The sequence below is a fragment of the Spodoptera frugiperda genome, chromosome 13 (genome assembly GCF_023101765.2).
Source record: "Spodoptera frugiperda isolate SF20-4 chromosome 13, AGI-APGP_CSIRO_Sfru_2.0, whole genome shotgun sequence".
Classification (NCBI taxonomy): Eukaryota; Metazoa; Arthropoda; class Insecta; order Lepidoptera; family Noctuidae; genus Spodoptera; species Spodoptera frugiperda.
Window position 1 is genome coordinate 6,688,617 of NC_064224.1, and position 15,809 is coordinate 6,704,425.

Genomic DNA, 15,809 nt, shown 5'->3' on the forward strand with positions numbered 1-15,809 from the left:
AAAAAAATATACAGCAAGGCGTACCCTAGTTTATTTCTTAGGGCCAAATAATGATTTATCTAATTATTTTATTGTGAACCAGAAACAATACCTCGGAAACTCACATTGATACTTGCCAGGTTTTGAACCAGCACCCTTACTCTGGGAGCAGGTGTCATAAACCGAATGAAAAACGCGCGCTCCAAACTAAACTGAACTAATTTTTTTCCCCTTAGCTTAGAAGACGCTGTAAGAAAGAGTACGCTGTTTTTTACATATCTGTAGATGTAAAAAAACAGCTTACTCTTTAAAAGCACTCTTCTTATGGTATAAGCAGGTATAGTAAACGAGTAGACGGATTATCTGACGGTAAGCAACCGTCGCCGCCCATTAGACACTTGAACACCAGAGGCGTTACAAATGTGTTGCCGGTCTTTTGGGGGTTAGGAATATAAGGGTTGTTGGGGAATCGGCGATTGGGAAAATTGGGAAGGGTGGCAATAGGGCCTTCGGTAACTTCACTCACACAAGGTAAGCGTTGATTTAGGTCGGTTTTCTGTGAGGCCGTGTTATCATTCTGGTCGAGCTGGCCCATTCGTGCCGAAGCATGGCTTTCCCAAATTATCTGATGTTGCTAATAAATTGTGGGCGATGGAAACTGCATTAGGTGATCCGCCTACTCCCTCCATAAAAAGTATTAGTAAATAAAAAGACACGATGAAAAGTTTATATAAACCATATTTTATTAAACACACATACATCACTCGTCCAGATAAACTAATGATTACGTTACAAATGAACCATTTTCAACACTTATTGCAAAAGGAACTAAATTATAATATAAATAAATATTTTCTTAATAGTTACACATCATTTGTAAAAACTACGCAAGTATTTGTGTGGAAAATCGTTCAAATGTAAACAACTTAAAGATAAATTATTATTATTTAATAATAACAAACTTCAATTAACCTTTTTTACATGTAAATGACACGTAAAAGAATATTTTTCAAAAGTTAATTTGCTTTTTTTTACTGAATTTGGAAATGATGAAGTTTCATAAGTTCATAGGTTTTAGATGGTGGCTTCAAATAATTTAAATGTGAACAAATTGACCATTAATGTTATAAAGGGTCCTTAATTTCTATTTTAAACTTGTGATGGACGCATAAACACAATTGGGTGTTTCTTCAAAAAACTTTAACATTTGTCATTATTCTGTCGCGATATTAAGCATCGTGGTAGCTTATTATCATCCTTATTTTTATCGGATTGGTTGAACGAAATTTTGGGTTTCAATCGACAGAATTGATAACTTTTGGTTTAGGATAATGACAACGTTAACTCTTTATGATTTTTTTTGGAGGTTCGCCCAATTACTAATGATTGTAGTCATTAGAGTAATCGATGTTTTAAACAATACTTGTTAGTAGAGTGTTTCCATAGCGATTTCAATATGGCGCTAAATTCTCATTTACAGTTTGCAGTTTGATAATATTAACCATAACTTCAACTTATAAAGTAGACAAAACATAATAATTGAATAACTATTTCTTGATATACTGAGCAAGAATAAGCGATAAAAATAATGACTATACATATTTAATGTATGATTGTATCAATTCTACACACACTAAACTATGATAAACCAGTTTAATCTGACCGTCGAATGTACTGAAAGATCATTCAAAGCGAGACCATGATAAACTGGTTAATCAGACTGCGGTTCCAATGACGCGGAGCGGGGCGGAGAGGGCTTAGCGGTGCACGAATAGACCAATCACTATGCTCCAAATCTCCGCTCCGCTTCAATGGAAAAGATTTCGAGCATAGTGATTGGTCAATTCATGCACCACTAAGCTCCTCTCCGCCTCGCTCCGCGTCAGTGGAACAGCAGCCTCACGGTTCGATGTGCAGAGAACCGTATCCTTAGTATGAGTGCGCGCTCGGCGCTCTGATTGGTTAGTTAATTCAAGCCGGCCAATCAGAGAGCCGAACGCGCTGCCGTTTCGATTACTTTAAACATAAAGTAAACTCGTACTAAGGTTTATTTATAGAATTGATACATTGCAATGTACTTAAAAGACTACATAAATAAATATAGCCTGTAAGACTGCATTTAAAGTTGTATTTCGACAATCTACATTTCACTACAAAAATATTTTATTGTTATTGAAAAATAAACTTTATTGCTATGGACATAGATTTCAAATTACAATGTTTTAAATGCAGTCTAACTTTAGGATAATTAGAAATAACACCAACGCTATAGTATATAGACAAAGAGAATGATTAGGTATCACTATTTCTAAGTTCTGGACGAAGTACAAGTTAAATTCGACTTAATACTATATACATTAAGTTGACTTTTAAATGACCATCCTAGACAATTTTAAACGAATGAAAAATTATGTACGTTATTCCCTATAAGTTTAAAATTATTCTTGTATCAATTCAGGATGGATGGAGAACAAAACTAATAACATGCAGCACCTTTATTTGTATTGTTTTTTGAAGCGAAAATTATAATACTTTACCCGACTCTGAAGTTTGTATATAGTTTTGAGAACAACATACCATTCTCTCTGTCTACATAACCATATAATTCGAGTTATTCAATGACTACGATGATTTTTAAACTTAAATAAATGACCACAAACAACCAAAAATCTAGTTGTCATGAGATTTCTTCGAATAAATAAAAATGTATCTTATATCGATTAATGTAAGGTTCACAATTGCATGTCATTTAGCGTCTTTAGGTCGATTTAAAGTAAGGTTACAAATATTCTTGGGTTTGACGAAATGCGTTTTAATTACTTTTGGTAGAAATTAAAATTATTGAAATGGACTTTCTTTACACAAATAAATAGAATCCCATGCTTTTGTTATATAGAATTGTTTTGGGATTTTAAAACGAAACTGAATTACGATACTAATAACACAAAACCTATCCCAAAAATAGTCCCAACTTTGATAAAGACTACATTCGGGTACCAAGTCGTGAATTTTATTAAACGATTTTCAACTCTTATACTTGTGTCATACAGTTGAAAATCTATTAACAAATCTAAGTGACTTTACTTTTCTTGAAACTAAGTTTTGTAGAATATTAAATACATTAATTAAAGAATAATTCATTTGGAGTTACAAATCTTAGAAATATATCGTTACAATTAGTCTTTTAAGTTTCATAAATTTGTAATATAAAGTCTTGGTGTTATATTTTGTATGAATACTTAAACAAACAATAAAATTATTGTTATTACGAAACCATATTGCTTTTTCTTTATTACATTTTAACATTAACACAACGTTAAATTGGTACCTTTTAGTAGAGACGTTTGTCTCTTTCCAACGCGTCTTTCTCGTATAGCGCTATCTCACTCACTCACCAGTAATAAATCTACCACCGCAAAAAATATCATTCTGTATACTTCAGACATTCCTTTTATTAAATGATAAATAATCTTCTTAATTTATTTTGACCTTAATAGGGTAGTTTATGAACAAAAATAAAAAACAAGTGAAAATGAAGCCAAAATTAGTTTCAAAATATAGTCCTATCTCGCTTATTCATACGTATTTTAATAGCGACGATGTTACAATGACGGGGCTACTATATTTTTACTCAATAGATGGCCCTAGTGTGAACATATCGTTCTTCGTCCAATAGGGAATTAGATAGTTTCATACCATTTGACGTTCAATATTTGACCGCAACTGTGATTGGACAAACAGACCTCTGGCTAGATTGGGGCCATCTAGTGAGCAAAAGATCTCTTTTCTTTTACATAGCAGTTAAAATAATAACTGTCATTCCATAATTGAAAACTAGTTCGACACAAATTACCATTTCATTTAACAACAGAGAATTTTGGCAACAACAAATTCACAACTACCCTCACAGACGAAAAAACCGAAACATTGCAAAAAAAAAAAACGATATAGGAATGTCATTGAAACCAATTAATTAAAGTTTTATTATTACTTCAATAAAGTCGCTTTCGGCTTTGCTCCTGACGTTTTTGGTAGTACATGATGCCAAGGACGACTAGTACTATGATTACTATTGCTATGGCCATCATGTATAGGAAGGTTTTGACTCCTGACATCGCTGGCTTCGAGTCCTCGATCCTCTCGCGAGGAGCCTCGAATGATGCAGCCGAAGGAATAATCTGGGAACGATCTTCGTCTTTGTTTTGCTGGAAAAATAATAAATTGAGTATAAAGTATAATTTTGACGCTGTATTGTCGTTACATTTTTATCAAAGCAATCGTAAAAAAAAAATGTTCTAAAGGAGCTATGATGGGGTTTCTTTCTCGTTCTTCTCGATTCGAAGCTACACTTTGCAACGAGCTGTCTTTGCAGAGACAGACAATTCAATTTGAAGTTTCTGATTAAGTAGACACTTAGTTAAGGAATTAAGGAATAATTGAAATAAATGCTTTTGACTTTCAAAGAAAACAAAAAAGGTGAGATTTTTTTCTATGACATTATATAGGTAGAAAGTAATGTGTATTATTTTTGTAGTATAAGTCGAGTTGAGATATCTTAGTTAAATTTATAATACGTCACATTAATTTATTTACCATACTCTTAGCACTTGGTTACATGATTTTTAGTTGATATGTATTTTTAACAAAACCCAGCTGTTCATCATATCTACAGGTTGTTACAGTTTTTTAACAAGGAATTGAGATAAAGTTTAGGTGAATTTTAAACAATTTTCAACAAGATACACTTACAGCCTCCAACAAGTCGAGCTCGAACATCTTAATGGCGATGATGTCGTGGTTGTCGCTGAGGTCGCCGGTGGTGGCCGACGCGCCGTAGAAGTACCCGGTCGGCAGCAACACATTCTCCACTTTGAAGCACTCCTTCCACGCGTTCTTGCCTTCTAAGTCTGTTGATACTGTAAGAGAAGTTATACTATTACTTAAACTAATCCTCCAGTAACGATTTGTATCAAAAACAATTGCTAAGAATTGGGTTAAGTAATCATTACCTAAATGTCTCTGAGTACGGCGGTTAGTCATTATTTGTTTCACAGGCGACTGACTTGAAAAACTGCCCCATTGGACGTATAATGACGCTCATGTTGTCAAATATTTTAATACTGCTACCAGACAACATTTGTAAAATATTTTCAGTAAATAATAATTTAGTATCCTTAAAAAATAAAGTGTAGTGATCTAAAGACGACTCGCTGCCAATAAGTCGATCTGGAAGTCAATGGAGGAGGTCTGCGTGTGGCAGCCAAACGGTCACAGCTCATAGGCTGACTGATATAATAATGATTCACCGTTTTCATAGTTCTATTTACAGTAGATTTTGTTTATGCCACGACGGTGTTAAGAAAGCACACGGCCCATCTGACGGTAAGTGGTTACCATGGCCTATAAACGCTTGCAACACTTGGGACATTACATACGCTTTGTTAAGAAAACCTATTTACTAGGTACTTCAAGAAGGATCTTTTTTTTCTATTCAAACTTTTTTTGGGGGTTTTTATCCTAAAAATGGATTTTGAAGTAACCCATATTGTAGCTTACTGGATCGAGATCTTGACTTACAAAGCGGAGGTTGTGGAGGTTTGTCCCATGACAGAATGATGACAGTAGACCAACTTACCAGTGAGCGTATCATCGACGTAAGTGATAGAGATGTGCGTGTCGTGGTTGTAGTTGCGGAACTTGGCCTCGCAGCCCGCGATCTGCGTGTGCGTGCCGTCGCGGTCGTGGTCGTAGTGCAGCGACCCGTTGTTTATCATCGCCGATATGTACGGGTGCTGGTGCTAAGGGAGGAATGGAAATATTTAAGAAAAAGATACTTGTATTATAAAGTAAAAAAATGGGAGTGTAGCTAGCTAGTTAGCTAGCAAGGTTGGAGTTGCGGACTACCCAGCGGGTTTACCGGGGCTCCGGCTCGAAAAGCAGGAGTAGGAACGGGGTGGTTTTTAGTCAGTAAGAGTCTGACACTCCCTCTCGCCTCGCCTAAGGCAGGAGAAGTCATTGGATGACTTTCCCCACTCAAAAAAAAGTTAGCAAGATTTTCAATATAGGAAAGACGAAAATGGTCAAGGAACAATTATTAGTTTCTAGCTCTTCATCAACTTGTGTAACTCATTGGAAATTGTAAAGCAACGATTACACCATTGAAAATAATCGTTACTTTTCCAAATCTGGTTTAGAAGACCACTAATGCATTTGATGGCGTTTTTTTTTTGAGGGGGAAAATCATCCAATTACTTCTCCCACCCACCACATCCCACTCGCCACCAGGCGAGGCGAGAGGGACTGTCAGATTAACTGAATAAGAAACACCCCGTTCATATATTTTTAAAACTCAAACTCAAACTCAAAATACTTTATTGCATTCCACAATGTAGGCTTAGGTGGTAAATATTTGGTAGGAAACAATTGTGGACCCTGTCGGGCACAGCAAAAGATAATACAAACATATTATGTAGAGAGGACTTTACATTAAAATTATTTATAACAGTTTAACTTAAACTAAAAACATAGATATTATTCCAACTTAAGAATTAAAATTATAGATATTATTTTTCTAGTTTTAAAGATTTATCACATAAATATTCGTCGACACTATAGTAAGCTTTTTTGAATAATAACTTTTTTAGTTTATTTATAAATAAATGGAGCTTTTTCTCATTTTTTATTGTTTCTGGTAGCACATTGTATATTTTTACTGACATTACCAGAGGACTAGTAGAGTGTATTTACCTGACAAGACCCCCAAATTTGTTACTCGTAACTTAGATTGATCCGTACTCAATAAACAAAATAACACATATATACACACAGAAACTCACATTATGAGCACCATTATGATTGCTGTAGGTATCAAGAATGATGGCCAGGCCCTGGAAGTAGTCCTTGCTGCCGAACACGGGCCCCGTCTGCATGCGGTCGCGCACGTACCATATCGCGAACCCATCGCCGAACAGGTCCTTACCACGACCGTGGACTTTGAACTGGACTTGCAGCTCCCAGTTGCGCGTTTGACATGGCTGGAAGTGAGAAAAGAGGTTGGTTAAGTTATTCTATTAGATATTATTAAGGACGTGAACATTTAAAATAGTAATAACAGAAATAGCAGCATCGCATTCAACCTGTCTGCATGTTCAAGACCTAAAATGTGATATTCACACATCACATCAACAGCCACTGCTGACCAAAGCCCTCTTCTCGCACGGAAGGTTTGAGCATTAATCACCACGCTTCCTAATGCGGGTTAGCGATTACAAACTTTTAAGTTCTGGTTTCCTTACAATGTTTTCCTTCACCGTTAGTTAGTGGTGTCTAAATAATCTTAGAAAGTACATATTATAAGTCGGAAAAAGTCACATTGGTACCTGCCGTTGGTAGGTTACGAAGCGGAACATACATATAGATAGAAATTAGGGAAAACTTATACGATATTTTATTTTTTGAAACACCTACGTACCTATTTTTTACGTAGCAGCCTACGAGAAGTTTGAGATTCACCAAAATAGCCTAACACTACAATTTCAATCTAAAAATGGAACTAATATTAAATGGAATCCATTTCGACATTCCATACGCGGAGCAACGTACGTTGTTCTAAAATTACTCTAATACATACTTACTTACTTAGCTATCTATGTACCTACCTACTAGAATATTAGCGCAGACAAAACGTTATCACAAATGACTCACAATTCACGCATTCGCTAAAATAACTGTTTACATTTACATAATAATATTTATTCAAGTAAATAGGTTTTAAGTTCATCATTAGTAAACTATATTGTGTAGGTAAATAAACAAACGGAGTAGAATTGACACGAGTTGAGTTTTGGCGATAACACCTATTGTAGTTGCCAAATTCAATAGTTCTTTATTATATATTTTTTTGGGTACTACGTCCGAACGGCCCAAATCCAATGGCCCATGGGTCGTTCGGACGTAAACAAAAATCAGCTACGTCCGAATGACCCACTCAAGGAAAAAAAGAAGGAAAACAAATGAGTAACTACATAATGTACATTCGGGTGCAATGTATATTTGGGTACGGTTGGTGTATTTTGGTAGTATTTACCCGACTGCGCCAGAAGGAGGGTATGTATGTATGTATGTATGTATGTATGTATGTATGTATAATTGTTTGGCACGCTCTGCAGCCTAAACGGCTTGATGGATTTTGACTTGAGAGGTGTCGTTAGATTCGTATTTACTGTGAGAGTGACACTGGATATATAAAAATAATAAAAAATCAAAATGGCGGATTTTTTTTTTTTTTTTAATCAGTATATAGTAATTATATATTTTATGTCGTAAATATTAATAATATAATTAAAAAAAATATATACATAAATATATATATCAATATATTAAAAATATTAATAATATTTTTTTTTATGTTAATATAATGTTTGCGAATGTACTTTCTAATAATTTTTCATTTATTTTAACTAATCATTTGTTTTCCTTCTTTTTTTCCTTGAGTGGGCCATTCGGACGTAGCTGATTTTTGTTTACGTCCGAACGACCCATGGGCCATTCGATTTGGGTCGTTCGGACGTAGTACCCATTTTTTTGTCTTATTTCTGCATTGTTTTTGTTACCTATGTTGACTGTATATTTTCGAAAATATGTGACGTTATATTTCCATTGTCTTTAAAAAAAGAAAAAGTCACTGAAAATTTTAATTAGCTGAGAGTTTGGGTGGTGATTTTTTTTCACCGAACGCGATCTTCTTTCATTTTCTTTTAACGTAAAACAAACTCGTACTACGAGTACTGGAGAGCGCCCTAGACAAGCACTTCATAGCTGCCCTTAATTTTTCAAATACAAAACTTTATGGACACTGGCATGCGCATCCCGAGACGCATCCTCTGTAACCTGGCGACCCTGACCTAGGCACTGGGTACTGGTTTAATCCGCCTGTGTACTGGGTAGTATTATTTCCTTCCTATCCTTGACTCAAACACCCAACTAGAGCCTATACAAAAAACTACTTAACTTTTATATTTTTGACCTTAGCACGTTATTAGGGCCATTACACACCAACTACTAGTAATTAATGGTAATGGTTGAATCTTATTAGACTTGATACATAAAATATAGTGCAGACAGGAGTTTATTAATGGTAATAAAGTCTTATGATGGTACAAGACTAACTGCCGCACTTAGTCATTTAATAATTACTTCAACTATTCCTTAGTAACGATTTTGTATGGAAAACAATTGCTAAGGACTGGGTTAAGTAACCATTAAATTACTCTGAGTACGGCAGTAACTATGTATTCTATAATCTTATCATTTTAATTGTTAAGAAGTATGCCAAGGACCGGGCAGTATTCCAAACTTCGTTATATTTTTTTTATTGGTAATTCAGGCGTTTGGCTAATATCTCGCCTAGTGGTAAGCTATGATATTGATTATTATAACCGACTGCACTCGTGTTGTCGGGATAAAAACAAGCCTATATGTTATTCTACACCATGAAGCAAATACAAAGAGGTGTCATAACTGCATTTCCCTTTAACATAATGCGTGACAGTTTACGGGGAACGCGAGGCGTTAAAACCATGCCTCTCTATTTTCCATCTAGCGATCCGATATTTCAAAAACGTTGCCACTTGGCAACATTTTAATGTGCCACTTTCTGAGCGCTTACAACCAATCCAAACCTTTTTACTAGTAATCTCATTGGGCAGGGTAGATTTTTTGTGTCACAGTACACAACTACATTATGGCATCTCTTCTTGGTACTTGCTTCATGTTCCAAACTACATATAATCACTTTTCTCGCCACGCTCACGCCAAATCTCATTCAGATTCGTTCAGCACTTTTTGCATGAAAGAGTAGTTAACAAAAAATTCTTATGAACGTTTTCCTCTTATAAAAACCTCCTATGATATAAAATTCAAAATAGCTTGAATAACCTATAGTTAAAATAAACAGGTATTATCGAGTTCAGGTAACTATTTATATTATTTCTTTATCGCAAAGTCAAAGTAATATAATTGATAGGGAAACTTTTAATTAACTTGCATACAATGGCATACATAAGTCGGGTTTTACTGTTTATACCAAAGTAATGTATGATGCAACGTCACGCCTTTTATTCCCGAAGGGGTAGGCAGAGGTGCACATTAAGGCACGTGATGCCATACAATGCATACTGGGCACAATTGTAGACTTCGTACTAGGTTGGGAAATTTTTGAAAAACCGAAAAAACCTCAGTAGTACTTTGCACGACCAGGGAACCTTAATCTACTATTAGCAATGTGTGATACACTTTTTAAACAAAATCCTGTGGCAAACTCGCTATCCACCGGACTGATTTCCCAGTGGTAGCTCGCGCCGAGTGCATGCGAATATCGCCTAATGATGGTTGACTTTTTACCCGACTGCCAAGGAAGGGTTATTGAACTTTGTTAATTGTACATTTTATGTATAATAGGCAAATATGTATTATTATCATCGCTTTGAGGTAAAAGGTAAGGGAATAATATATAATTTCCCACTAATTATGAATACAATTTGATGTCATGTTCTCACATTGTAACATACTTTTAAGGATTAATTAAATGTGGGTGACGAACGAATATAGGTCATGAAGTCAGGCCTGATATTGTTTTGTAAAACAAAAGAAGGAATAAACCTCATTGGTAAAGTGTTTATAAAATTTCCCATGAGGACTCCGGGGAGGGTTTGATATATGTGTACCGTTAAGCATAAGTGACAAAAGGCTCGCATTTTTATTTAATACTAGTTTCTGCCAGCTGCTTCGTCTGCGGTCCTTGGGATAAGAGTATCCTATCACCCAAATCGACTCATACCCTGTATACCATATTTTATCAAAATCTATTCAGTAGTTTCAACGTAATTGACGGACAAACATACAAACAAACAAACTTACACTGTAATTTATAATATTAGTGTGAGAAATTACTGACATACTTAATTGCTTCTGCCTAGCCCCCAGTTTAAAACAGGACAAGAATGCGAGATATAACGTTAACATGAATGTCATAAATTACAATAACTAACAAGAATAACTAATAACTAGGCATAGTTTACAAAATGTAAAACTAATTTCAGTTCAAAGCATAGTAACTATAACAAAAGTATATGAACCGTGAAATTCTATTGAAACTCCATTGAAATTGAGCATAGCCAAGTATTTAAACAACTAGACATTACACAACTGTAATTTCTATGCCTTTGTAATAGGATACAATTTAGATTGAAAGAGTGTTGTGTGACCTTGTACTGAATAATTACTCTCATTGCAAAATCAAACAATCATTAGGAAGGTCATGGTTTTTGTAGTTTTCACTATCAGTAGTGTAGTATTTTAGGTTTAAAAAAAATATTTTGAATGTTCTAGAGCAAGCTAGTGATAGGTAGAAAACAAAACGAGGTCTGTAAAAAAAAATTAAAATGACCCAAGGCACCTCCCGTTTCTGTCCAATTAATACCACGGTCAAAGCTCGAACTGAATCTTAAAGAAGTGACAGGAGCAACAGATTTCAATAAAAGTCACAATTTTTATGAGAACTAACTCGACTTTGGAAACATATTAGTGAGGGACCAAATGTATTAAAACAATAGTGGTCAATAATCCAACAAAAATGATACCAAAGTGGTCCTTGACCTACAAAAGGTTGAGGACCACTGTTCTCGAAATCCAACTTCAAAATATGTAGTTAAGAAAAAGTCAGGAGAAAAGAGTTCTACAATCACTAAGACTTTTATTTGAATAACCAGCCCTATAGATTGTGGTCTTCAGTTAAAGTTAACTGTTAAGCTATACAGATATGATACCAATTTTTTATAAGCCAGTAAACGAGCAGACGCATCACTTGAAAGTAAGACACTTGAAACACCAGAAGCGTTACAAGTGCATTGCCGGCCTTTTGGGGGCGTTAGGAATCGAAATCTGGAGTTGGGAAGATTGGAAAGGGGGTAATTGGGCATTCGGTAACTTCAGTCACACAACATAACACAATGCAGGCGTAGTTTGTCAGAGGCATTGACGTAAAATAAAGAGAATAGGTACACTAATTGTAAAAATGTATATGTTTTAGTCACAATATTATTATTGTGATTTAACGTGAAATATTTACATTAAATACACCGATGCCATTGTAATAACAATAAAGAAAGCCTACCTATTGACAAATAACATAGTTCTGGTTAAAATCACATGCAGTGACACATTGATTATGAATCACACCTTTGTCATCTTATCAATATTCTACTAATATTATTAAGAAGTGCTTATGTTTGTTTGTATTTCAAATTGCAGTAGTCAACTTATGGCATGATGTGTCTGAGGAATGATATCGATCTGTTACACACTTTAAACTAGATATTTTGTGATCACATTATGTTGTCTATAATTTAATAGATATTGTCGTTATAAGTCTCATGGCTTTGGCATAATTTTTGAAGTTTTTACAGTCATTGTGTACCCTGTGGCTGTTTAAGGGTTAATAACCAATGTCAATTGAAAATTGGATTGAGATACGACATATTTTTTTTTACATTGTTTTTCAGTCTGTGTGTGAAGTCATGAATAACAACTAGGTAATTTTATACTGTATCTAGAAATAAGTATAGATATATATCACAGAAGGCTAATAGCCTCATAACATTATTGACTTTGTAATCAGAAAACAAAGCATTTACATTAGGACATTAACCAGTTTCATTTGTGTCTTTGTTCATTTGTAATTTGGGTTTCTAAAGTACAATAGAACATTAAATCATTAATATTTTTTAAGTAATTTACTAATAATGGAGCTCAGAATTGATCCATCATCAACTTTAATAAAATTAAGGAATGATAGTTTACTTTACAGGATCTTATTCATGCATTTTTCTTTTTAATTGACTTTAAAAGGAAAGTAGGTTATCAGTTCGACCTGTATGTATGTATGTAATGACGCAAACAAGCAGACAAATCACCTGATGGTAAGCAATTAGCGCCGCCCATGGACACCAGAGGTCTCACAGGTGGGTTGCCTGCCTTTTCTGAACATTTATAGTTTGCTCTATGCTTAACTATTTCACTGAAACTACGGCATGGCAGTAAAATTGAAAAGTCATAAAGGTAAAACCATTTTCAGATTGTTTATCTAAATTAATCAGAGAGGTTGAGATGCATTGGAACACTTTTATAGAAGAGGTAAAAGAGTTTCATAATTCTAGGTCAACTTGCTTTTGACATTACTTTTTGGGTTCTATGTAGGCTTAAAATAGTTATTATGATGAAAGAAGATCAACAGTAATATATAACTAAGAATACCTACATAATTTACAAAAACGAAATCATTAATCAAGAAGTATGCAAGCTGTGTTCGAATAACGTGTCTGGTTGGCAAGTAAAGTAAATAAAAATGTAATTTGAATATTCAAATTCATTAATCAAATGAGACAAAATAAAACATCTGAATAAACACTGTCTGAAAAGGCATGTGAAAACGCTGGGAGACGAGAGCAACTACATTGTATTGTGACAATTACATGTGTATAGAATTTATGAGAATTTGCCAACTTCGCCCAGCTTATCTCTAGGTGCAGATTAGCCGCCTCGTGGCGCTGTGTCTATATTAACATTAACAACACCTTATCAACATGCATTAATTCACACATTTATAATTAAACACAACTTTTACTTACAACTGTGTTCCAAATCGCTCCAGACTTCGATTGCAGGTCCGGAGTTAGTCTCACGTAGTTCGAAGTCACTATAGTGTTACCTAAGAAGTCCCAGTAAGGCACCGAATACCCACCTCCTGTAGTTCATTGATAATTTTATTGTTAGTGCAAATTATTCGACGTAAGATCAAAGTCACCGGGAAGAGGTCACTCACCTTGGTACGGTTTTGTGAGTGAATGTTCTCGTCTTATGTAATCCCTTGTGTTCCATTCTGCTACAATAGAACTAATTAAAATAGATACTAAGAACAGTTGCCCCCAATAAAGCTTTTCATAAAACATTTTCGTAATTTTCTAGACGATGCACTAATAGATGACAAGACAAACGCCAAATCATGGCAGCCGAAGCCTAGTGTTGTCAGTCCAACGCGTCTTGATACTACCATTGCCATGCACTAATATAAAATATCATTTTTTATTATAAACATTAGTGTAGTTATTCAGAAAAAATATAACTTTACGATGCAATATCATTTCTCATAACCATATTTTCGTTTTTAATATAAAAGATAAAATTATGATTTGAAATTATTTAATGATTTTAGTAGCTTTTATTTCATTACTTGGCAACATAAAGTTAACTGTCAAATAGTTGTCAAATTAGTTGGAGTATGTGTCCAGAGATGGCGTTACTCACTATCACTTAATAAGACTTTACTCCTGTAGATGGCGCTATTAAAGAAAATAAATTCACTTGTAAAATTATAATAATTTTGTGATTATTATTTGCATTTGCTGAACAATTGTCAAAAGTACCGTACAAATAAGCCTTGTCAGTCAAGTTCAACGAAAGAGCAGATCGTGATAATAAAAAATATGACTCGTAAATCGACATGCACGGCAAATCGCATCCGCAAATTGCACCTGCGGCGAAATATTGCATGCGATCAAGCGAATAACGTGAACGAGGAGCCATGACAAATAAACTGCCGTTATCGGTCATTTAATATAAGTACGAACTGCTAGCTTCCGTATGATTTATAAAGAGTGTCTTCTCTTAACTTATAGTGTTTGTTTAATTTTAATATAGGTGCATGTTTACGGAGAATATAATTTCAAATAGGTACCTATGTTACCTATTTGCAGCAGTTCATACTTCATAGTACTTCCACATAAAATGTATACTAGTCCAAAATAGATTTATGGCCAAAATTACTAACCAATCCTACCTAATCCAGAATATCTAGATCAATCATTAGGATCAGGTACGTTGCTTTTTAATTTATTTTTTGATGTAGGCTGAATTACCTATGTTTGTAGATTAATAAATTAATTGAAAATGTTCAATATTTTAGGTCATAAACCGAACAAAATAATTGATTTCCAATCGTTCAATTTACCAATTATATCGAACATGATTCGTTCACAAAACAATCATTTTCAAATTTCAATCATTTATTTAATTATGAATTTTAAATTATAATGCAACGTCACATTTTTAATTTTAAAAGATTTAAAATTGTGACGCTGCATTATACAATAATAAATTAGCAAATATAAGCCCAGATTTCCACACAATATTTTTCTTCACCGCTTGTCAGTGTTGTTTAAATAATCTTAGGAAGTAAATATAACTCTATACATATAACAGTAAACTAGTTTTAAAAATAAAAATACGTCATTATTATTTGAAGGGAATATGCATATAAAGGTACTTTCCAACTGACGCACCCCCACTTTCACTGACTTTGCTACAGTAATAAAGTTCTTTAAGGTCAAAACCGCACATGGCGGAGGTTATTGACCTTTAGTTGGCAACTTTTACCATACATACATACATACATACATACATAGGCATCGATTTTCGAGACCCGCGTAAATCGTATAGCCCAAGTTTTCGTATAGCCGTAAAGTTACTTGTAGAATATAATAACTATATATGGTACCTATCTTGAAATGCAGTCCTCTATAATTTGCACTCATTTTGATAATAATCTTTGATACAAATATATGTAGTTATAAAAGTGAAAGGGTAGGTATATTATTTACCTACCGCCTGACGCAGGTGCTTACCGGACATGGAAGCTTCGGTAGGTTCCTGTTTCTGATTGGGCGGGAGGAAACGCCCGGGTGTCATCACTGCGAAGACCGCCCGGAGGACACGGT

At 34.5% G+C, this 15,809-nt stretch overlaps 1 protein-coding gene across 1 annotated transcript; it reads right to left on the reverse strand.

Moving 5' to 3' along the window:
- Positions 1–697: 697 nt before the first annotated feature.
- Positions 698–14,063, reverse strand: LOC118270230 (vesicular integral-membrane protein VIP36). The gene is made up of 6 exons (XM_035585683.2): positions 13,859–14,063; positions 13,665–13,780; positions 6,816–7,013; positions 5,615–5,777; positions 4,729–4,895; positions 698–4,184 (listed from the first exon to the last, which is right to left on the reverse strand). The coding sequence occupies exons 1-6, from the start codon at positions 13,983–13,985 to the stop codon at positions 3,972–3,974; spliced, it is 984 nt and encodes a 327-aa protein (XP_035441576.1). The 5' UTR covers positions 13,986–14,063; the 3' UTR covers positions 698–3,971.
- Between the last annotated feature and the right edge of the window lie 1,746 nt (positions 14,064–15,809).

What these genes read in the sequence shown, in the direction of transcription:
- LOC118270230 (XM_035585683.2), bottom strand. Translation starts at nt 13,985, where the DNA reads ATGTTTTATGAAAAGCTTTATTGGGGGCAACTGTTCTTAGTATCTATT. An exon ending in ATCATAATGGTGCTCATAAT is followed by an intron (nt 5,778 to 6,815) that starts GTGAGTTTCTGT and finishes TTCCTCCCTTAG; the next exon opens with CACCAGCACCCGTACATATC. An exon ending in AGCTCGACTTGTTGGAGGCT is followed by an intron (nt 4,185 to 4,728) that starts GTAAGTGTATCT and finishes TTATTTTTCCAG; the next exon opens with CAAAACAAAGACGAAGATCG.